This window comes from Capra hircus, chromosome 7 (assembly GCF_001704415.2).
Source record: "Capra hircus breed San Clemente chromosome 7, ASM170441v1, whole genome shotgun sequence".
In the NCBI taxonomy this organism is placed as follows: Eukaryota; Metazoa; Chordata; class Mammalia; order Artiodactyla; family Bovidae; genus Capra; species Capra hircus.
This window is the reverse complement of record NC_030814.1, coordinates 92334870-92357907: the sequence shown is the minus strand read 5'-3', so window position 1 is coordinate 92357907 and position 23038 is coordinate 92334870. Positions and strand designations below refer to the sequence as shown.

Sequence of the window (23038 nt, the reverse complement as noted above, 5' to 3'; positions counted from 1 at the left end):
TATACATCTGAAACTAATATTGTAAGTCAACTATCTGAGTGCTGTGCTAAGTCACTTCAGTCATGTCTTTTTCCAACCCTGTGGACTATGGCCATAACCTTTATGCTCATCTATGAAAGAGTCCCTTTTTACGTTGTTCTTTTTTTAACACTTACTTTTATTTACTTGGCTACACCAGGTCTTACTTGCGGCACATGGGATTTTCAATCTTCGTTGCAGCATGTGGGATCTTTAGTTGCGGCATACAGACTCTTGTTGCAGCATGTAGGATCTAGTTTCCTGACCGGGGACTGAACCTGGGCCCCCTGCATTGGGAGCGTGGAGCCTTAGCCACTGGGCCACCAGGGAAGTCCCATGAAGGAGGCTTTGAATGTGGGTGGGCTTAGAGTATGGTGGAAGTGCCCCCATGTGACTTCTGAGGCTAGTTCATCCAAGGCAATGCAACTGTTATTTTTGGGGGGGGGGATACCCACTCTTGGAACCCAGCCACCACCATGCTGTGAGGAATCCCAAGCCACCATGTGCAGGAGCCCACATGGAGTAGAAACAACAGCTGGCACCAACTTCCCGGCATGAGAAGTGAGTTGTGTTGGAGAGGTTCTTCATTCAGCCTCAGTGAGTTCACATCATGAAGGGCAGAGATAAACCATTTCTGCCAAGCCTTGTCCACGTTGCAGATGCTTGTAACATCTGAATAATGTGTGTTAATCACGCGTGCATGCATAGTTGCTCAGTCGTATCTGAATCTCTGTGACCCTATGGACTGTAGCCCGCCAGGCTCCTCTGGCCAGGGGATTTTTCAGGCAAGAATACTGAAACGGTTGCCATTTTTCTCCTCCAGGGGATCTTTCCGACCAAGGGATCAAACCTGAGTCTCCTGTGTCTCCTGCATTGCAAGTGGATTATTTACTCACTGAGCCATTGGGTTATCAATCATGCATTTTGCTCAAATTACTATTTGCTTTAAGTTTTTCTTTAAATCTACTCCCTTCACTCACACCGGTGTAAATAGGAAAAAATCTGTCACTTCCAGAAGTCCTTTGTCAAACAGATCAAAAATAATCACAAAAATTAGATACAATAACGACAAAAGTGTTATTAACTGCAGCTCAGTAATTCTTAACCCAGTCTGCACGAGAGAATCCCCAGCTGAATTTCCAAAAAGGGGGATGGGTGACCTGGCCCTTTCTTACTTCTAATGAATGAAACCCAAATCTCTGAAGGTAACTGGGTCCCAACAATAAATTTTTAGTGTTGTTCCAAGTCACTCAGTTTAGGGTGGTTTTTTATATGGCAGATGACAACCAGAGCAACTTTGTGCACAATGCCAGCTTCTAACTTTGTTGTTGCTAATTTGCTAAGTTGTGTCTGACTTTTTGTGACCACTTGAACTGTAGCACACCAGGTTCCTATGTCCTCCACTATCTCCTGGAGTTTGCTCAAATTCATGTCCATTGAGTTGGTGATGCTATCTAACCATCTCATCCTCTGCTGTCCCCTTCTCCTTTTGCCTTCAATCTTTCCCAGCATCAGAGTCTTTTCCAATGCTTCAGCTCTTCACATTAGGTGGCCAAAGTATTGGAGGTTCAGCTTCAGCAACTTCTAACAACATCTAAACAGTCTACTTTCCTCTGAAAGAAATTAAGGTTTCACCTTCAATGCCATTCAAGTCAGCCTCAGTCCTACTCCCTCTCTACCAGGAAGCCTTCTTTGATTTCCTTACTCTGGAAACATGTAGAGATGCTCTCGTGGGGGAGGCTGCTGATAGTGCCCACCTACTAAGCAGGCACTAAGACACAGGTGGTAGATATGTAGCTCTGGACTCTCCGTGGGTCCCTGGCTCTGGAATATACTGAACATGGGACATTGGACATTGGACAATGCAATAACCTCATCTGAGCTTCAGTTTTGTCGCCTGTAAAATGGGGGCAACGACACCTACCTCTCCATATTGTGATGATTAAATGAGTTTAAAATTCATCCTCTGAAGCTTGTATACAGCAGGTGTTGGCCAGGATATGGCCATACTAACGAGAAAATGGAACAGTGCTCTGCTTACCTCCTCGAGGAAGGAAAACAGTTGTTCAGTTTTAGGCAATGGATGCTTTTTTTTTTTTGACTGCACTTGACTGTGCTGTGCAACTTGTGGGATCTAATTCCTGTACCAAGGATTGGACCCAGGCCCTTGGCAGTGAGAGCATGAAATTCTAACCACTGGACCACCAGGGAATTAAACATATTTACATTTTAAAATTACTTTACTATTCTAACTTTGAATTAATTAATTAATTTTTGCCTGCTCTGGGTCATTGTTGCTTCGAGTGGGCTTTCTCTAGTTGTGGTGAGTGGGGGCCACTCTCTAATTGCAGTGCATGGGGTTCTTGTTGCACTGGTTTCTTTTGTTGCCGAGCATGGGCTTTAGGGCACAGGCTTAAGTACTTGTGGCACAAGGGCTTAGTTGCTCCTCAGTATATGGGATCTTAGTTCCCCCAACCAATGATCAGACTTGTGTCCCCTACATTGGCAGGTGATTCTTGACCATTAGACCACCAGGGAAGTCCCAATATGTTTACTTTTCATTATAGAAGCTTCCCATATACAGAAAAGTATAGAGCTCAGTTTGATGAAATCCCATATGCCCATCAGTTAGATTGAACAGTTCTTAACATTTGCCATATTTTCATCATCTAGTTTTTAAATTAATGTGTTTTAAAGGCAATTAGCCTGGTTGCATTTTAGCCCCGTGCAGCTTTAAAAAGTAAAGAATTTTTCTACACAACTGTAATTCCATGATCACACCTAACCAATTACACGTTGAAATATAATCCAATTCAAGTTCAAATTTCCCCAGTGACACAGCTGGTTTGCTCAAAGCTAAGATTCAAGGAGGGATCTTGCATTGCGTTTGGCTGTGACACTATCTCTTTGAACTCTGAATGGTTCTCATGTCTTTTCTCCCAGGCTGTTGAGAGTTTCATCTTCTGAATTTGTTCGATTGCTTCTTCTTCTTCCTTTGTTTTCTATTTTTTTCACTGCACCCTGTCTGACATCTGGGGACCTTAGTCCCCCCAACCAGGGATTGAACTCACACCCCCCTGCAGTGAAAGCCCAGAGTCTTAACCACTGGACCACCAGGGAAATCCCTTGCCTGATTTCTTCTCATGTGTCACCTCCTATGATCCCCTACCCTCGGTGTTTCCTTTGTGAACTGGAAACTAAAGGTATGATTCAAATTAAGTATTTGGGGGCAAGAATCACTTCTTTCTTTTGGTGCTGTGCATCGCTCACTGCACCCTAGCAGGAGTTCATCATCAGTTTATCCCACTGCTCTGCTGCTAAAAGTGGTCACTGAACTCAGCTGGCAACAATATGATGCTTCCATGGGAACATCATTTTCCCGCCTCTTCGCATCTAGCAGGCAATCTGTGACATGGTGGACATGATGTTATACTCTCCCGTTTCCCATGGACTTTTCAGTTAATCATTTTAGTATCCATGGTCAACTTTCGTCTGCAATGATTAGCTCATTAGGGGTTTCAAAACAGTGTCGTTTTTTTTCTCCTGTCATCCTTTTATTAATAACATTATTATTGGTTGGCATCATTGTTTAGCATTATTGTTGCTTATTTTCTCAATATGACCTCCAACCTCTCCCCTACACCTTCCCCCAAAAAACCCAGGTGGCCCTGCCCTAGATTTAACAGTATAGTGTTACTATGTACTATGTATGACACTGGCTCTCTTCACAGTTCTTGTCTGGGCTTCCTTTCATTCCAAAGTAACTGATTTTCCGACACTGTTCTTCCTCGCAAAGCACCGGCCACACAACCTAATACATACTTTGCGAGCATGCTCAGTCGCCTCTGACTTTTTGCAACCCTGTGGACTGAAGCCTGCCAGGCTCCTCTGTCCATGGGATTCCTCAGCCAAGAATACTGGAGTAGGTAGCCATTTCCTCTGCCAGGGGATCTTCCCGACCCAGAGATGGAACACATCTCCTTGCATTAGCAGGCGGGTTTTTTTTTATTTTTACCACTGAGCCTGACACTTAAATGAGAAATGGAGGGGGGGGGGGTAGCCAAACAAACCAAAATCCCCTGATTTTTAATCTTATAGAAGGAATTTAAAATAATTGCACAAGGGACCCCAAATCGCAGGTAGAAGTCCTAATGTCCAAAAGAAAAGTGGCTTACAAGATCATGAAAAAGATGGGGCGATACATTTACATCTGATCTAAACACAGTTTACAAGTCACAGTAAAGGTATATCAGTTCAGTCAGTTCAGTCGCTCAGTCATGTCCGACTCTTCGCGACCCCATGAATTGCAGCACGCCAGGCCTCCCTGTCCATCACCAACTCCCGGAGTTCACTCAAACTCACGTCCATTGAGTCGGTGATGCCATCCAGCCATCTCATCCTCTGTCGTCCTCTTTTCCTCCTGCCCCCAATCCCTCCCAGCATCAGAGTCTTTCCCAATGAGTCAACTCTTCGCATGAGGTGGCCAAAATACTGGAGCTTCAGCTTTAGCATCAGTCCTTCCAAAGAAATCCCAGGACTGATCTCCTTTAGAATGGACTGGTTGGATCTCCTTGCAGTCCAAGGGACTCTCAAGAGTCTTCTCCAACACCACAGTCCAAAAGCATCAATACTTTGGTGCTCAGCCTTCTTCACAGTCCAACTCTCACATCCATACATGACCACTAGAAAAACCATAGCCTTGACTAGGCGGACCCTTTGTTGGCAAAGCAATGTCTCTGCTTTTGAATATGCTATCTAGGTTGGTCATAACTTTTCTTCCAAGGAGTAAACGTCTTTTAATTTCATGGCTGCAATCACTATCTGCAGTGATTTTGGAGCCCCCCAAAATAAAGTCAGCCACTGTTTCCACTGTTTCCCCATCTATTTCCCATGAAGTGATGGGACCAGATGCCATGATCTTCATTTTCTGAATGTTGAGCTTTAAGCCAACTTTTTCACTCTCCTCTTTCACAATTTCATCAAGAGGCTTTTTAGTTCCTCTTCACTTTCTGCGGTAAGGGTGGTGTCCTCTGCATATCTGAGGTTATTGATATTTCTCCTGGCAGTCTTGATTCCAGCTTGTGCTTCTTCCAGCCCAGCGTTTCTCATGATGTACTCTGCATATAAGTTAAATAAGCAGGGTGACAATATACAGCCTTGACGTACTCCTTTTCCTATTTGGAACCAGTCTGTTGTTCCATGTCCAGTTCTAACTGTTGCTTCCTGACCTGTGAAGATATATATTCATGGGTAGATTAAGAATCGGTTTTTGGAGGGATTGGCATGATAATTTTCGGGAATAAAATGAGGTCTTGGTTATGTTAGTGTAGCCGGTATCAGATTTGTATCATTCAGACTAGCATGAACTATCATCAAAAGGTACTGTGATAGTCCCCATTTTATTGATGCAAACTGACCCTCAGGGGAGGAAGGGAGTGAACCATGAGAGAGATCCAGGATTGTAAAATTAATCTGTAGTGCCAGAGCCCAGGGCTCATTCCATCACACAGTAGCAACACGTGGCCAGGAAACAAAAATGTCCCTGGGGATGCCTCTCCAGCGTTCCAACCGCCAGCTCAGCTCGGGCCCAGCTCAGCTCGGGCCCCAGGGATGCTCGGGCCACCAGGGAGCACCCTCTGCGGACCACATTGCGCAGGCGCGGCGCACTTGTCCCGCCCCCGCCCCCCTCCACGTGCGGCGCACACCTCGCGCTCCCTTCTGCTGGGCTCGCCTCGCGCCTCCCTCCCTCCCTCCTCCCGCCCCTCCGGTCCGGGCACCCCATTGGCTGCGGGCTTCGTCCCTCCGACCGCAGCCCGGCAGGCCCCCACCAGGCCGGAAGTCCCACCCCACGAGTGGCTGTCCGTATCGTCGATTGGCCCAGACCTCTGTCAGTCCGGGCGGCTGGCCCGAGTCTGCGGCGGGGGCCCGCGGTCGGTGCGCGACCCGGGCTGGCGGTGGTTTCCGGTTCCGCGGGGCTGGCGGGCGGGCGGGCGGCCGGGAGCGGCGGCGGCGGCGCCTGACAGACAATGAGGGCGGCGGGGCGGCGCTGAGCGGCGGCGGCGGCGGCGAGCAACGCGGGGCCCGGGGGCGGGGCGGGGCGCCAGCCATGGACAATCAGGTGAGGAACGGCCGCGCCGCCCCAGCGCAGCCCGCGCCGCCCGCCGGGCCCCCTCCCTCCCTCCCTTCTTCCCTCCCTTACCCGCCCGCCCGGCCCAGCCCTCCTCGGTCCCGGCCTCTCCGCTCCCGCTCGGCGCCCGCCCGCCCCGCTTTGTGCGCGCCCACCGCTCCCCCGGGCCTTTATGTGGGGCGGGGGCGCCCCTCCCCCATCCGCGACCCCGCCGGGTTACAACGCCTCAGACTCCCCTGTGAATCTTGGTCCCTGGCTGCCCAGAGCCCTCTGGAATGGCCCTCGCAACCCCGGTCCGGCCCAGATCCCCGTGGGACACCTCTTGTGACCCCACTACAACCCAGACCCTCTGGGACCCTCCTCGGGACCCCAGCCTCGCCTGGATTACCTTGGGACTCCCCTTGCGACCCCAGACCAACCCAGAGCACCCCCCCGGGACATCCCTCCGGACACTGGCTCAATCATGAGTCCCCACAGCCATCCCCGGGGGTCCCTTTAGAGTCCTTTGATCCGGCCTGTACCCCCTTTCCTCTCTGAATCCAGGGCAGTTGGTGTCTCCTGCCTGCTCTGGCCCCTTGGCCCTGCTTCCTCTCAAACTCTGTCTGTTCTCCACATTAAACCTTTGCTGGGGGTTGAGTCCCTCCAGAACTCCTGGTTTGCAGCCTCCTCCTTTGAACCCAGGCCCACCCTAACCTCTCTCCCCTCTGATCCTGCCCCTGCCTCAGCCCCAGCTCAGCCCCAGCCCTCTCCTCAAACGCCAGCAAGGTCCCAGGCCTTTTCCCACCAGGACCCCGGCCTGCCTTGAACATCCTTCATTTCAGACCTGGGCTGGCTTCCTCAGCCCCCTCTGCTCTGATCACTCTCCTTTGGGTTCCAGGGACCCAAAGGGCTGTCTCTTCACCTTCAGACCCTCTTTGACCAGATCCAGGGACCATTTCTGCTCTGATCTGGAGCCCCCACGCCCTTCACACACCAGATGCCTCACTCCCCTCACTTTGGGCCCTCTTTGCCCCTGTGACCCTGATGCTGCCCCACATTGCCCCCCAGCCCCCCAATCCAGAGCTGGATCTGGTTCCTGGAACCACAGCTATCCTCCCTGCAGAGACCCCCATGTCTCTTTCCTGATGTTCATGGTCGCTCACTTCCTTCCAACATCCCCTAGTCTGGTGCTGTGACTTTGACCCGCTGTCCTCCGCCCAGCTCCTGTATACCCCCATGTTCCCTGCCTTCCCCAGCATCTTGGAGCCTCCACCCAGAGATTTGGTGCAAACCCAGAGTGTTCCCCAGCCTCCCCGCCCCCTAGTCCCCCCACGGACCCTCTCCCTTTGGTTTGGAAACCCAGAGCCAGTTTCGGTAAACTCATCAAGCCTGGGACCGTTGCAGCTCCCTACATAGGATCAGGTCTCTCTTCACCCTCGTCTGCTGCCCCTGGCTTCCCGGGGCGTGAGGCCAGGAAAGGCGGTGTGGGGCTGTGGGGGTGGCAGCTGAATTCCCCGCTTTTAGTGAGGGCAGGTTGGGGCGTCCCTGACTGTCGGCGCCACTCGGGCGGCTCTGGCTGGTGAGGCGCTGTGTGGCAGTTGGGTTTCAGGGGTGGGGGTGCAGGAGGCATACCCCCGTGCCCATCCTGGCTGCCCAGTGGCCCAGGATCACTGAATCCTGTGCTCAGGGCACCCTCTTACTACAATTTCACTTCATCCTTGGTGCTGTACCTTGCTCTCAAGAGGTGAGGCATAGTTTATGATAGCTGAATGGGGATTTCTGCAGTGTAGGGTGAGTTCATTTTCCTTGAAGGGACGAAGCTTGAGGCCTCCAGTCTGTATTGAGTTAGGAAACAAAATAGCCTTCAGTGTCCACTCTTAAGGCAGCTGGACCCTGGGAAAGTCTTGCTGGACACTGTGCAGGTGCAAAGCAGGACTTCTGCCCCTTACCCCACTGGGCCCCCAGGGAGACATTTCAGGCCCATGGACATCCATTCACCTTGTGATGTGGGGGCCCTGGCAGGCTGTGGTTGTCTCTGAGTGAGACAGGGCAGTGTTCTGGGCTGGCAATGCAGGGAGACAACAGTCCTGCTCGGGGGGCAGGTGAGCCCCCTGGACCAAAGAGCACCATCCCACCATTGTCTGGTGTGACAGTTGCTGGCAGTTGTGATTCAGACTTGAACCAGAGTGAAAAAGTCGGTTCCTCTGTTGTACTAGCCACGTCTTAGGTATTCAGGAACCACCACTCCTGAGGTGCCACCTCGTTGGGCAGTGTGAAGAGGTGACCTTTCCTCCATGGCAGGAGTTTCCACTGGACAGCGCTGCTCCGAACCTTCGCGCGTGCAAGTGCCAGTGAAACCGGCCGCAGAGGAAGGCCCGTGCCACCAGAGTCCAGTTCTCGTCTTGGGCTGTGTTCTCATGCAAATGTGGGAGGGAGAGGCCCCAGCTCTGAGCCCTGTCCCTTCCTCACAGCCCCAGGGGGGGCAGGAGAGAATGGTGTCCCTTATCGATCTGAATGGGTGAGCCAGCTGTAAGCAGTCCAGGAGGACTTCTGGTACGGGATCTGGCTGTGGGGTGTGGGTGGGGACCCTTTGAATCCAGCAGAGTCGGCCTTCTCTGCCTCCCCCTGGACACCCCACACCTGTGAAGGCCTCAGTGTGATGAGGAACAGTGGGTCTTTCCCCCAGGCCTGCTTGCTTCGGGAGATTTTGGTTCTCTTGGCCTTCCTGGTGTGTTCTCTAGAACTTTCTGGCCCAGCTGAGAAAAGAGGGAGTTCTGCATTTGGCTCTGGGCTCCCAGGGAAAAGTCATTCTGGTTCCCTTTGCCCTGACCATACACCCACCTGTCTGATCCCTCCAACCTCTAGTCTAGTTCCTCGTCTGTTTCCTTTGGGATTTGATGGCAGGTTTTTCTTTCTGGCCTCTGCAGCTGGTGGGACCTCAGCTCCCCTTGCCTGAGTGCTGTGGCTAAGTCCTGTCCGATTCTTACGACCCCGTGGACTGCAACCCGCTAGGCTCCTCTGTCCTTGGGGTTGTCCAGGCAAGAATACTGGAGTGGGTAGCCATTTTCTCCTCTAGGGGATCTTCTCAACACAGGGATTAAACCCGTATCTTGCATCCCCTGCCTTGGCAGGTGGTTTCTTGACCACCTCATCACCTGGGAAATCCATCTTAGTTCCCCAACCAGAGATCAGACTTGTGCCTCCTACAGTGGGAGTGCAGAGTCTTAACCACTGGCCACCAGGGAAATCTCAGGATTTGTATTTTTTAGAGGGAACGTGGCGATGTATCTTGGGGGGCAGGTCTTTACTTATTTAGGGGTCATGGCTGACAGGCATATGATCTACAAAGACAGTGGGGAAGGAATGGGCCTGGCTACAGACTGAGCAGATGCTGAAAAGGTGGGAAAGTTTGCTGCGGGGCCGGGGGCTGCCTAGGGAGCTAGAAGTGGTGTCAGTGTCTGGGGGTCCTGTTCCCCAAAGGCCCAGGGGTTCCTCCTTTGCAGAAGTGTCGGGCCTGGCTGCTGAAGTGGGCGGCCGACCCGTTGAACCACAGGTTGAACTGACGCTCGATAACGCTTCATCTGCTAAGCCTGGACTTGGGAACAGCTTTCTGTGACCATGCTCTGCTGCTCTGGAAGGGAGGTGTGTTTCTCACGGTGGAGGAAGGCCCACAGTGGAGTCAAGGCTGGGGGCATGCTTGGGGATCTCTCCCTCTTTCCCCAGACCTTTTCCAGAGAACCTCGGGCCAACCCGGCTCTGAAGCTGTCATCCAGCAGGTCGGTCTGCCAGGCTTTAAAGCTGTGTTGTAACGTGCTTGAGAGCAGGGGCCAGAGCCTAACAACTCCCCGTCGTGTCCCCCACAGTTTGTAACGTGAAGTTTTGCACTTAGCTTTACCAACTGTCGGTTTAATAAAAGGGGCTAGGAGCCGCTCCCTTTGTCACCAGGCCCACTGGCTCCGGGAGAGATGCCTTCATCTGGTTGTGCGTGTTCAGAATCTCCCGAGGCTGCTCCCTGGGGAGCTCTGGGGTCAGCCAGCATATTGTCCACACGTTGGTGGGCGCTCCCTACAGATTTAAAGTATTAATATTTCTGGTGCCAGGCCTCCCTGCTGGGCTGCTGGTGGTCAGGCTGCCCAGCCCCCTGACAGCCCTGAGGATCGTGGGTGTATGTGCTTATATCCCCATGGTCTGTGCAGGTGGCCCTAGTGGTAAAGAATCTGCCTCCTATACAGGCGATGTAAGAGATACAGGTGTGGTCCCTGGTCGGCCGGGAAGATCCCCCTAGAGAAGTCATGGCAGCCAACTCCAGTATTCTTTCCGGGGGAATCCTTTGGACAGAGGGTCCTGGTGGGCTGTGGTCCATAGGACTGCAAAGAGTCAGACACAACTGAAGGGACTCAGCACACACTTAGGTCTGCTTGCTTATCCTTAGTGTCCAGAGACACATTCATTGAGTCCTTGTCACTGTGTCATTAATCTTGTGCCCCAGGACTGAGGCTGGTCAGAACCAGAAGAGGGTGCAGGGGCAGCCACCAGCCCTCTGTGGGCCAGGGGTCAGAGGCCCAGGCCCTCCTGTGGCTCTTGTGAGAGGTCCCCACCTCTGGGCAGGTGGTCCCTGCTTGAAAGGATTGACACAGGGAGGGACAGCTGGAGCCAGCTCTGATTCAGTGGCTGCTCTGGGAGCCCCCGCAAGGCCGCCAGGGAGAAAGTTCTGTGAAGAGCATTTTCTTTGGGTTTGTGTGGCTGTGGTTCCGTGGGGCCATTCCCCCGCCCCCTTCCATCCCCCTTTGTGGCTGTATGTGGACCACATGGCCAGTGACCCCGCTGGGTCCCGTCAGACTTGGCAGAATCATCCCAGGCCAATGAGGGGTCCCTCGGTGATTCTTTCTCCTGGGAGGGGAGGGGATTGTGCATCTGAGGGAATTCACAGCAGCCGCCAGACTTCAGGCATAACTAGGCCACTTGGTAAAGTGCGAATTCCCAGAGGGAAGGGTGTCTGCTGAAGAGAATTCCCACTAGCAGAGCTGGGGAAATCTTACAGACACTCGGTGTAGAAGACCTGCCTTTTGGGGCTGGGCGCTGGCTGGGTTCTGGGTTTGAGGGCTTCAGGAAGGATCTGGGGGAGCAAGGGCTGTGAGATAAGAGGAGCTGTGGGCCCCAGGCTGGCAAGGCCTCCACACCTGGAGGGATCTGGGCCAGCCGAGGTGTTGGCCCGCTTTGCAGGACTTAGGATTCTGGCCGTGGGGTTCCAAGTGCCTACTGCCAGTTGGCCTGGAGCTAGGGTAGCGCCTGGTGGAGGCCCTCAGCCCAAGCTTAACTGTCCCCAGATGGCCCTGGGAGCCCTTGTTCTGCTCAGGTTTTAGGGAGGTTTTCCCAGAGGTAGAATAGTTAACCCCTTCCAGGGCAGGGTTGGAATGTGCCCCTTTGTTCTGGGCTTTTGTTGGAGGAGGGGATGGTGAAGTAGCCCCCAGATGAAATGCTGAACCAAGGCAGTGACCGAGGCCCGCCCTCGCCCCCAGAGGCTCTGCCACCTCCTGGCAGCCAAGTGGCAGGTGAGAGGTGTCAGTTGGGGCAGCACAGGCTTGTTAACCCGGTGATAGTGGACACCCTTCCTGGAGCAGCGGCTGAGGGTCTGCTTCAGTTGCTCGGTTCTGCTGAGCGGGTGAGTCCAGGTGGAGTGGGGAGGGAAGGGCAGAGCAGGTAATAAATCACCGAGACTCGCCAAGCTGGAGTAGCTGGCGGGGGCTCAGCTTTGCCTGCCTCTGCTTCAGTGTAGCTCGAGCGTCTCACTGATTCAGTGATTTTTTTCCTCATATCGTGTCCCCAGATCTGTGTGATTCCACCATCTTTACTTCTCAGAAGATTCCAACACTTGAAGGAGACCCCCTCTCCTGGGTGCAGCGGTGCATAGCACGGTCCTCGGCCCCTGGGGTCTGGGGTCGTTGAGGCTGAGGGCAGAGATGCTGCCTGGGCCCGGGGGGGGGGGGCTTTGGGCATGGCCCGCCGGCAGCAAAGGTTCCCCATCACTCTTCAGAGCCTTCCTGTTTACTTTGGCCTGGGGCGCGACTCTTTGGCACCCCCATCTTCCCCCTCGGGTGGGGCTGTGGTCTTCCCTTCTTTCACAATCCCGGCTCTGCTGCCTGCTGGTGTGCCCTGGGTGGGAACCCCATGTGATGAGACATGCCGGGCGTGTGGCCAAGGTGGGAGCAGGGTTGTGGATCTCTGGCCAGGTGAACAGCAGACCTGGGATTTAGTTCTAAATACCGGAAGCTGTTCCCAGGGTCTCGTCATCATGATCTGGCTTCCCACCTGGAACCTTGCCCCCAGTCCAGGGATCATCTCCTGACTTCTCAGCCTTAGAACAGGTTGGAGAGAAGGCAGAGTGTGCTATACACTCGTGTATAGGGTGTGTGAGGCAGAGTGTGTTACACACTCAGTATAGGGTGTGGGGGGTGATTATGGCCTATTGGGGAGCATGTAAACATCATCGGGATTTGTTTATTTTGAACGTTGCCCATAAGCAGTGCTCTGCGAATAGAAGCTTGTGGCTGATTTGAGCTTGACTTGTTTATCCAGACATCCAGTCCTTTCCTCCAGCTTTTGGTGGGGTATTTCCCTTCAAGTGTCCCCATCCCCCCGCCACTGCTCTGCCCGGCCAGGCTCCACAGGCATCACAGTCTCACAGCTGCCCAGGGTCTCCTGTCTTTCCTCCATCTGCCCACAGGTCCTCCCAGTTCCCTTGTTTCAGGCTCCTTTTCTAGCCACTCCCTCCAGTTGCCTCCCAGCAGGCTTGTGGTCCGTCTGTCTGTCCTAGTTTGCCTTCAGCCCAGACCATACACAGTTGCCCGGGGTACTTCTCACTCAGTGCCATTTCCCCGACTCCATCACCTGCGTGTAGCTGGCAGTCACTTCTCTTGTGTTAAATCGAAATACTCCATCTGGATCCCCACCCCTCCTGCCAGTGGGCCAGCCCTGGGGGGGGGTCTCTCTGCTCTACTTCTGAGCAGTCTCCCGGGACTGTGGTCCTGCCAGCAGGGGAGGGGCTCCTGCCATTTTTACAGCTCACTCAGCACTCACAGCCTCCCACCAGTCCACATGAGGAGACCACCCTATACTTAACTGTCACCTCGGCCCTTCCCCCCAGAATGCGCCACTTAGAACTCCTTGATTTAGGAAGCCTCTCTAGTTTAATCCTGTGTGGTTGATACCTCGAGTAGTGTGGTTCCAGGGTAGAGGGTAATTGGAGACAGCCTAGGGTGCTCAGGAGCAGGGTTGGGTTGAAGCACACCAACGAGCTGGCTGTTTGCGGATGGTTGTGGAGACCAGGGCCTATTTGGTTTCCACTGTGGGGACTGATCAGATAGGGCTCTGGAGAGAGCAGCCCTGAGCCAGGGCGTCAGGGATGAGTGGAAGTTCAGTCTGCAGAGAAGTGAGTGAGGGCTCCACGGCTGTGGGCTCACAGCTGGGAAGGAGCAGGCATGCCTGCGTTTGGGAATGGCTGGTGCCTGACAGAACGGGGAAGCAGGGTGTGTGCATTCCCCGTGCATCCTTGGTTCACAGACCCTACGGTGTGTCCGAAGCTTAGCAGCAGCTGCTTGTGAGCGAGTGCACGTGTGTGTGTGTGCACGGCTCTGCAGCATCCTCTGTCTGAATCAGGTGAAAACGTGGTGAATCAGGAGGATCCCAGACTTGGGGAAACGCAGGTGGGAGGTGTGCTGAGGCTTTTGGACTTGACTCAGACCGAGAAGGGTGAGCCCTGTGTCCCAGGCAGTGACCGAGCAGGAGGAGGAGGAGGGGAAGAGCAGAAGGATGCTGGTGGCGGGGTCTAAACGGGTAAAAGAGGCAGGCGCCAGAGGGGCCGGGGCCCCTGGGGATGCTTGGGGTCTGGTAGTGAGAAAGAGGGCGGAGGACGCAGAGAGAGGCTTCTGGTCCAGGCCTGGGCTGCTGAGCCTGGCGGGGGAGTCTCCTCCAGGATGTGTGGGATCTGGCGGCCCGCGTGCCCCTGGTTATCTTGGCACTTAGAAGCAAGTGTCCACTTGGCCTCCGCCTTCTTTATAATGTTCTTGGTTTTGATACTAGGTGTCAGGCTCTGTGTGAAGGAACTTCAGAGAGGGTTTTCCAGGCTAGAGTGGTGTGTGCAGTGGGTCCCTGTTGGCGCTCCAGAGTTTGTGAAGTGTGGGGGCTGCTCTCTTAGTGGGGAGAGGCCAAAGTGTGTGAGAGGAGGGGAGTCTGGCTGCCGAGGCCGTGGCCCACCTGCATCTGTCCCCAGGTGGCTTCTTTCTTGGACCCCCCCCCCAACCCATTCTCACCGCAAACCATCGTTGGTGTGGGTGACTCAGGTGACCCTCAGGGTCTCTGTTCTTTGGGAGGCACTCTGTGGGATGATGGATGATGACAAGGCTTTAATCAAGGACTGGCGTGGGTTGGCCAGGACAGCAGAGTGGCCCTTGGGTGACCCCCACACACGGGCCTGAATCTCCATACAGCAGAGCCATCTCTCATGGCCACACAGCAGCTCAGTCTCAGAGCCTTGGTTGCCTCACTCGTAGAGTGAGGTACAGCCCACTCTTCAGATTGATGTGTTCCGCATCCATATATTCAATCAGTTGTGGATCGAAAATAACTTGGGAAAAAAAATTACAGAAGGTGCCGAAAAGTAAACTTGAATTTGCTGTGCCCTGGCACTGTTGACATAGCACTTACCTGTATTTACAACTGTTTGCATAGCATCTGTGTTGTACGAGGTATTATAAGTAACCAGAGATGACGTCAAGTCTGTTGGACGTCCGTAGGTCACGTGTAAGTGCTAAGCCTTTTTATGCAAGGGGCTTGAGCATCAGTGGATCTCGGTAGCCTCCGGTCCTGGCACCAGCCCCTCCCTCATGGGTCACACTGTTCTTTTTTCGGGAGATCTTGGAGAGCGTTACTGCTCCGGACACGATGCCAACCTAAGAGCAGACCAGGCAAGCTGCTAGCAGGTGGTTTCTGATGGTGGAGGGTGCTGAGAGGGCCACGTGGTGAAGAGCTGTGGGGCTGGGAGTGGGTGCGTTCAGACTGGGTGGTCAGGGAAGGCTTCCCTGAGGAAGCAGCTGTCAAGCTGAGACCTCAATGAGAGGAGCCAGCGAGCTGTGCAGAGCCTGGGGGAGTGGGGGCCGCAGGTGCCTGGGTCCTGGGGTGACTGGGTGGAGATGCAGGGCCCCGGGTGGGCTCGCTGGGGAGACAGAGCATGCAGAAAAAGCACGTGCTCCCCACCCCTGTGACTGGAGCCTCCCGGAGTCCCTTCACTTTCGGGCGCTGTATGCCACCTGGGGTGGGGTGGAGGATGGATGGAGGGGGCAGCCCACACCCCACGGCCCTGGGCTCTGCGCTGACCCTGCTGCTGCCTCTCTCCCTGCAGTGCACTGTCCAGGTCAAGTTAGAGCTGGGACATCGCGCCCAGCTGCGCAAGAAGCCCACCACGGAGGGGTTCACGCATGACTGGATGGTGTTCGTCCGCGGCCCCGAGCAGTGCGAGATCCAGCACTTCGTGGAGAAGGTGGTCTTCCGGCTGCACGACAGCTTCCCCAAGCCCAAGCGGGGTGAGTGCCCCCCTCCCTGGGGAGCAGCTGGCCTGAACTCCTTGGCCAGCACTGCTCTGCCCCCGCACGTGGTGCCCCCCACTCCCCCTTCCCCCTCAGCTGTGAACTTGGTTGTCAGGATAGCCCAGCAGAGGTGGTGACGGGTGTCTTGTTGTCATTATTGAGGCTCCGGCTCTGAGGAGTACCCAGAGTATGTGGCCCGGGTTGGAGGGTGGGCAGGGTGGTGTATGACCACCCCGTGAGTAAGCAGGAAGTTGCTCACTGGGCCCGTGTCGGCAGAGGAGAGATGCCCTTTCCAGAGCCCCTGTCCTGTGGGGCTGGACCAGAAAAGGGAGGCGTACCGCCCCTGCCTCCTCCCTGTTTCCCCCTCGGGCTGTCCTGCGCCTGTGAGTCACAGGAACTTGCCCAGGGTGCCGGGTCAGAGGCCGCTTCCTGGAGAATTTGATGGGGAATTGGGGAGCTCTGTGGGGTCGGGGCCTGTCTGTCATGTCACCATTTGGTACCCTGCGTGAAGCCTAGCATGTCACAGGGGTCCCACAAATAGTCCTCGAATGGATGTGCTGAGAAAGGAACAAAGGACCCTGTGCTCCAGAAGGGCTTCGGGGCAGGGAGAGCGGCTGCGGGGCTGCAGTGGGCCGAGAGGGTTGCGGGTGAGGCTGCACTGGGTGAGATGAGAGTATGGAGCCTCCTGGGACCCACTGGGGCCTGGGCCAGGGCCAACAAGTGTCTTACTGTCCAGCCAGGAGGTGACGTGTGTCACAGAAGTAGACACTCCTGGTTTGGGGGAGACGGCAGCTCCAGATTCCTAGTGGCATAGTTAGTGGCCATTGTTCTTCCTTCTGGATTCTTCCATCGGCTTTCAGCTCTTCCTTTCCTTCATTTCTCCTTTCCTGGCTTTTCAGTTCTCTTCCTTCTTTCCTCTCTGAGCCTCTTGGACAGAGCAGATCGGGCTCCTGATAATAGCAGATACCTGGAAAGCACCTAGTAGTAATAGTAGTAGTAATAATAATAATACTACATGCCACTTATCAGGCACGCTTTGCTCGTAAGTTCTTTTTGTTTGCCCCACAACCCTCTTTTACAGAAGAGAAAGCAGGCTCAGGGGTCTTGATAAGCTGCCCGAGCTTTAAAGCAGGGGTCCACGCGGCGTGGGCCGGGTCTGCCGGTTTTGGTCGGTGCTTGGTCAGTCCGTTCATTCCGCGGTCACTGACTGTGCCATGGAGCAGCAGAAGCCGGGCTGCCTCCTCCTGGCCAGGCGCCTGCTTTCCCTCTCCCGTCCAGTTCCCTTCTCTCCCAGTGGTGATTCCCAGCCACTCACAGAGACTATGGTGTTGGCGGGGGTGGCGGTGCCCAGGATCCCCTTCCATGTCTTGGTGTGGAGACTGAGCTCCCAAGAGGCCTGGTCACCTATTTGTGGTCACATGGAAGTGGCACATCCTCCAAGCTCCCAGTGTCTGAAAAATGGGTTTTGGGTGAAGCATGCTGTTTTGCAGAGGCAGTTTGTAGTCAGAGTTGAGTAGCTGAACCGTCCTTGTTTGCAAAGCCTGTGGGTGCAGCCTCTATGTAGAGGGCAGCTGCCTCATGTGGTGGTGGTGGTTGTGACACTCAGTCGTGTCCGGCTCTTTGCGACCCCATGGGCTGTAGCCCCCCAGGCTCCTCTGTCCATGGGATTTCCTGGGCAAGGATACTGGAGTGGGGTGCCACTTCCTTCTCCAGGGGATCTTTCCGACCCGGGAAGCGAACCCATGTCTTCTGCATTGGCAGGTGGATGCTTTACTACTGAGCCACCCTGCATCACGTGAATTAGATGGTAGATGTCTGTTTGCCATTTGTTTAGTGATCAGGGAAAAACAGATAAGGTGAAGCAGCCAGTGAATTCCTTACAGGACTCCAGCCTCTGAAGTTATACTTTATTTGCTTAAAAAGTGTCTTAAATCAGAATATACACCCCGCACAGACCCACCAGGAATGTACCTGGTGGGCATCTCCACCTCCCAACTCATCAATGGTGGTCCCACCCCAGGGGCAGCCTTCTGGGTTGTGTCCCTTCCTTACCACTTTAAAGTGGTAGAAGTGAATTCACTTCTTATTTGTAGATTTTTCACTTAAAAAATTTATTAACTTTCTATCATGAAAGCTCAGACTCTTTCCTAAGCTTCACCCCCTCACATCCCTGCCAAGCGAGGGGTTTGCATTTGGCCACAGTTTGCTGCTGTATCCCTGGGGCTGAAAAGATCCAGTAGGTGCTTTCTAAATGTTTGCCAAGAGAATGGATGGATTCTCCAAAGCTGTTGGCTTTGGCCAGGGTCTCCTGACTTTCTACTTAGGAAGAGAAGGGCAGGAGCAGCCCGTCTTCCTTGACCCTTATGCCCCTTCTGGGAGCTACATTCAACTTGGTTAAGGTTGTTCCGCTCCAGGTTAGAGAGTAAGTCTAGAAGTCGGAAACTGTGAGGGTCACTGACTATATTGATGCTCTCCACCATCGGGATGGTTCTCTTTGAACTCTGGGCCACTTGCTCCAAGGAGAATGCTCAAGGTCATGCCAAGGTCAGATAGGATCTTTTTTGTCATCCTTGCTTAAAACTTGGCCCAGTTTTGTTACTTCCCTGCTGGTCCAGGGGTTAAGAATTCACCTGCCAATACAGGGGACATGGGTTTGATCCTTGATTTGGGAACTAAGATCCCACATTGTTCTTACTGATTTGCTAAGTCCTGTCTGACTCTTTGCAACCCCATAGACTGTAGCCTGCCAGGCTCCTCTGTCTGGGGATGCTCCAGGCAAGAATACTGGAGTGGGATCCCAGTTCCTTCTCCCAGTGATCCTCCCAACCCAGGGATCGAACCCGTGTCTCTCATGACTCCTGCATTGCAGGCAAATTCTTTACTGCTGAACCACCAGGGAAGCTTAAGATCCCACATGCCATCGGGCAATTAAGCACACATGCAGCAACTAGAGAGGCCATGTGCCACAACTGGAGAGGCTCTCCGAGTGCGCAGCTGGAGAAAAGCCCTCATGCTGCAGTAAAGGCCCAGCTCAGCCAGAATAAGAAAAAAGAAATTTGGCCCCATTTACTTGGCTTCATATTTGGCCTGTGGCTTTGTGAACACCTTTTGCTTCTTCCTCCCCATCCCTGCATTTGTCTTTTTCATCAGAGGTGCTTTGCCTTTTTCTCCATACCCCCATCATTTCATTTATTTAGTGGAGACTCCCCTCTTCCTCAGGGTATTTCATTCCAGCCCCTTCCTCTTCTGATTAGAACTGGCTCCTCTCCAGACCACCTCATTAGCCATCACACTGGGACTTACTTTACTTTTCTCCTCAGGGATTCACCTAACACCCTGTGTTTTGGTTCATTTTCCTGTTTTACTGGAGTAATTTATCAAGAAGTTTCCCAAGAGACTAATTACTGAAGCAATTTCTGTCGAAAGGTGTGTAGGGAATAAAGTCTTTGCGTATCTAGAGTGGCCTGTTCTGGCCCCATGCTTGAGCGGTAGTTGAGCTGGGTATAATGTTCCAGTTGGAGAGTGACTATCATTCAGAGCTTTGAACGTGTTGTTTTGTCATCTTCTGGGGAATCTGATGCTACTGGTTTCTCGTTCTGTTGCAGGTGATGTGTTTTTTAGTGTTTTTGTTTTTTCTCTAGAAGGACTTAAGATGGTTTTTATGACCTTTCTGGGGACTTTTTTGGTTTGTTTATTCATCATATTGAATCGTTTTTGGTTCATTTGTTCATCATGTTGGACATTTGGTGCCCTTCATTTTAGCTCTGGAAGGTTCTCTCCTATTTCTCTGACAATTTCTTTCCATCTGTTTAATTTCTGTTTTCTCTTTCTAGAATGCTTGTTATGTAAATTCTCTATGTTTAAGTTTTCTCATCTGTAAAATGGGAACAAGTGCATTTGGCTCACAGTGTTGTTGGGAGTTGATGGTATAAGATTCTGGGAATACTGCCTGGCACACAATAGGTGCTTTATGAATATTAGCTGCTGTTTTTGCACCTCTTACCTTTCTTAAAGAAATTTTTTTTTAATCCCTACATTCTGGGAGATTCTGTTGACTTTATTTTCTGGTCTTTCTGTTGAATTCAACCACTGTAAATACTGTATTTGTAATGTCTAAGAACCCTTTCTTACTCTCTAATTTTCATTTTTGAAAATATCTTGTTTTCATTTGTCGAGCTTGTCTTCCCTCTGAGGACATTGACTTTGGTTTTTTTTCTTTCCTTTTCCCAAGTTCTCGGGAGAAGCTAAGGTGGCCTTGAGGGAGCACGGGACAGCCTGGATCCTGAGCTGCGGGATGCCAGGCAGTGCAGGTTTCAGAGGGAATGAGAAAGTGGTGTGGTGTGGGCTGCATGTGGCGTGCCCCGTCAGCACCCACGGAGGGTGACCACAGAGCAGGAGGCCTGTTGGAATAGGGATTGGGGCTGAGGTCACCCCCACAGAGTTCCCTGCCTGTGGTCCCCTCGGCAGGGCTGCTCCTGACTTCCGGGTGGGCTGACTGTCCCACTGAAGGTGACTTGCTCCCTCCTGGGGACCAGAGGCATGCCCTTGGCCTCTGTCACCATCTGGGCACCCAACATCGCAGACGTGGATAATGAATGAACGCAGCATTTGTTGGCAGTAATGACTCACATTCATGCCCTGAGGTCAGGTGACAGCGCTGCTGGTGCTCAGCTGAGGAGCTGGCCACTGGTGCCACCAGGAGGCTCTGCTGTGGTGGGTCCTATGGCCGGGTCATGACTGCGCCCTTGCCCCTGGCAGGAAGTCAGGCCAGCCCTGACTTCCCTCATACCCCATGTGCTGGCCACGTGCAAGATGCTGGCCTGTCATTATGTTCCAGCCATGTGTGGCCCACTTAAGAGTTACAGTCCACACACGTGTGTAAAGGTGTTAACAGGTGGCAGGGTTTTTTCCTACCTCTTGGTCGCCACGGGAGAAGGTAGGGTGGAGGACATGAGGGGTTGATCTGTACTGTCCTGTTTTTCCTACAAGCAGGAGAACGGTGTTTTCCCATTACTCGCGTAGTGACAGCATGCACGTCAAAACGTTGACAGTGCATCCTGGAGAGTGGGACTGTGGGAGAGCGTTTTACCTCTGTTCTGTGTTCTTCCTGGGTTCTCTCTCTCCCTCCACCCCCCCGTCCCTGGGGATGCTGTGGTCCCTGGGGATGCTGTGGTTAGGTGCTGCAGTGGAACCCAGGCAGCAAGCCCCATCTTAGACTGGGTCACCTCCATCTGGTGTCTATGTCCCTGGCCCCTAGCAGGGCCCCAAGTCACGTGCTCACGTGGGTGATGGCAGGAGGTGGGCACAGCAGAATATCTGCCCTCCAGGGAGACCAGAGCTCCCCAGGCCTGGCATCTCGCCCAAGCCTCACTTGCTGCTCTCAGTCGGTTGAACCCATGCGCCCAGTGGCCAGTGCCGGCTACTCTGCCTTAGCTGGTCTCCGGCCCCTTCCCACACACTCTCCCACCCCAGGGTGGCAGGGGTGCTCTTTCTCCTGTTCTGCTTCTTCTCTCCCCTGGGACCCCTCTGATGTGGACCAGGCCTGGGATCTCCACTCCTGGGGAGCCGGCCTCCTGCAGAGCCCACTGAGCCCAGAGAGGAGGCAGAATGCATGTGCTTCCTGCTGCCGGGAGCTGACGGCACATCATCTGTTTCTTTTCAGTGTGCAAGGAGCCCCCCTACAAGGTGGAGGAGTCGGGCTATGCTGGCTTCATCATGCCCATCGAGGTGTACTTCAAGAACAAGGTAGGGTCCTGGGGAGTGGTGAGGAGGCCGCACAACTCACACGAGGTGAGGGGGCCAGCAGTGCCTGCGCGGCAGGGTGGATGCTGACACATGTAACGGAGACTCCATGTCAGGCCCGCGGGTGGAGTGTCGCAGCCATCTCTCCATGGTGGTCAGCTGGGGAGCTGGCAAGTTGGGGAGCAGCAAGCCATGGCCCCGTCAGTCATGCTAGAAGTGGCAGGGTCCCTGGCTCAGCTGTCACCTGCTGGGGTGGGGCCAGAGTCCTTGGACGGTCACCGTGGGAGGAGAGGGGAAGATCTGGAAGGTACCTGGACGTTCAGCATAGGCTGTTGGTTGGAGGCCCTCGTGCATGTTCTGAACCGGAACCGTTGACGGCCTTGTGGGAGAGAGCTTTTAGAGTTGTTGAATGAGAAAAGCAAGTTGTGTGTATGGTATTTATAGAAAAAAGGGATCATATGTATGAAAGATGGTAAAGGTAATCTGGGTGGTAGGATCACAGGAGGGTGTTCTCTCTGTAGTATTCTCTATGTGCCTACAGTGGAAAAAAATAGAAATCGTCTCAGAGTGTTCAGGCTGTGATAACACAGTACCACAGACAGGGCGGCTCAGAAACAGCAGAAGTTGTTTGCTTGGCGTTCCGGCGGCTGGAGGTCCTGGACTGGGCACCGGCATGGTCAGGGAAGGGCCGCGCTCCAGGTCACGTGCTCTCCTTGCTGTGCCCTCTGTGGGGAAGCACGAGCAGTCTGTGGAAGCACCATCCCCCTCTGAGGGCGCCATCCTCGTGAGCCAAGCCCCTCCCAGCACCATCACGTGGCGGGTGGGAGGCAGCCTAGAAACTGGGGACACAGTTCAGACCAGAGCTTTTTTCTTGAAGCCCGGTACCCAGCATTTAACCATTGTCTGCCTGGCAGCAAGCCTCTGTTGCTTCTCACAGGTGTGGCCAGCTGGCACTTTACCTGACTCTGAATGCCTGCTGGCCGGGTGCTTCTCCATGCATGCAGCTGGCCTGGCTGTGGGCAGCTCTGCCATCTCTCAAGGGGGACGACATCCTGGGGGGCCCATGGGTGCCACCACTCACTTGACAAGCCGCTTCTGAGAATCCCTGGTGTCAGGGGTGGAGCTTGAGGGCACCGAGGAACATTTCAGTGGGTGTGGGATTTGATGGTGGGGCCGCAGGTCACCCTGATTTTCTGGGCGTCAAGGTGACTGGCCAATGATGAGAGGAGAGCCCAACCTGTCTGCACAGGCACAGGAGGGGCACTGTGCCCCTGGGGGCATTGGCACCCTGTCGCCTAGGGAGCCAGACCCCAGGAGGCCTCCTGCTGCTTGGGGAGTGTGGAGGAGGGCCAGGGCTGGGGTGAGTCCCTGGCAGGTATGTGTCCAGCCTTCCTGCCCCACGGGGAGGCTGTGCAAATGGAATGCTGATTGGAGCCCCTCTGGGTGGCTGGGGAGATAGAGCAAGTGCATCTGGAGAAAGCGATGTGCATGGACACCTCCGTGTCTGCAGCGCTGGGCTCTGGGGCTGGCGTGGAGCTATGAGCCCGTCCTCAAGATGGCTGCTGTGTGCTCTCCCATGCCCTGTGTCCCG

At 53.9% G+C, this 23038-nt stretch overlaps 1 protein-coding gene across 1 annotated transcript in view; it reads left to right on the top strand.

Annotated features, from left to right (window-relative positions):
- MLLT1 (MLLT1, super elongation complex subunit) overlaps positions 5988-23038 on the top strand; it is a 64716-nt gene continuing 47665 nt past the window's right edge. Inside the window, exons 1-3 of the mRNA XM_018050925.1 lie at positions 5988-6136; positions 15522-15702; positions 21368-21450. Coding sequence (XP_017906414.1) covers positions 6125-6136; positions 15522-15702; positions 21368-21450 — 276 coding nt within the window. The 5' untranslated portion in view covers positions 5988-6124. The remainder of the gene's footprint in view (positions 6137-15521; positions 15703-21367; positions 21451-23038) is intronic.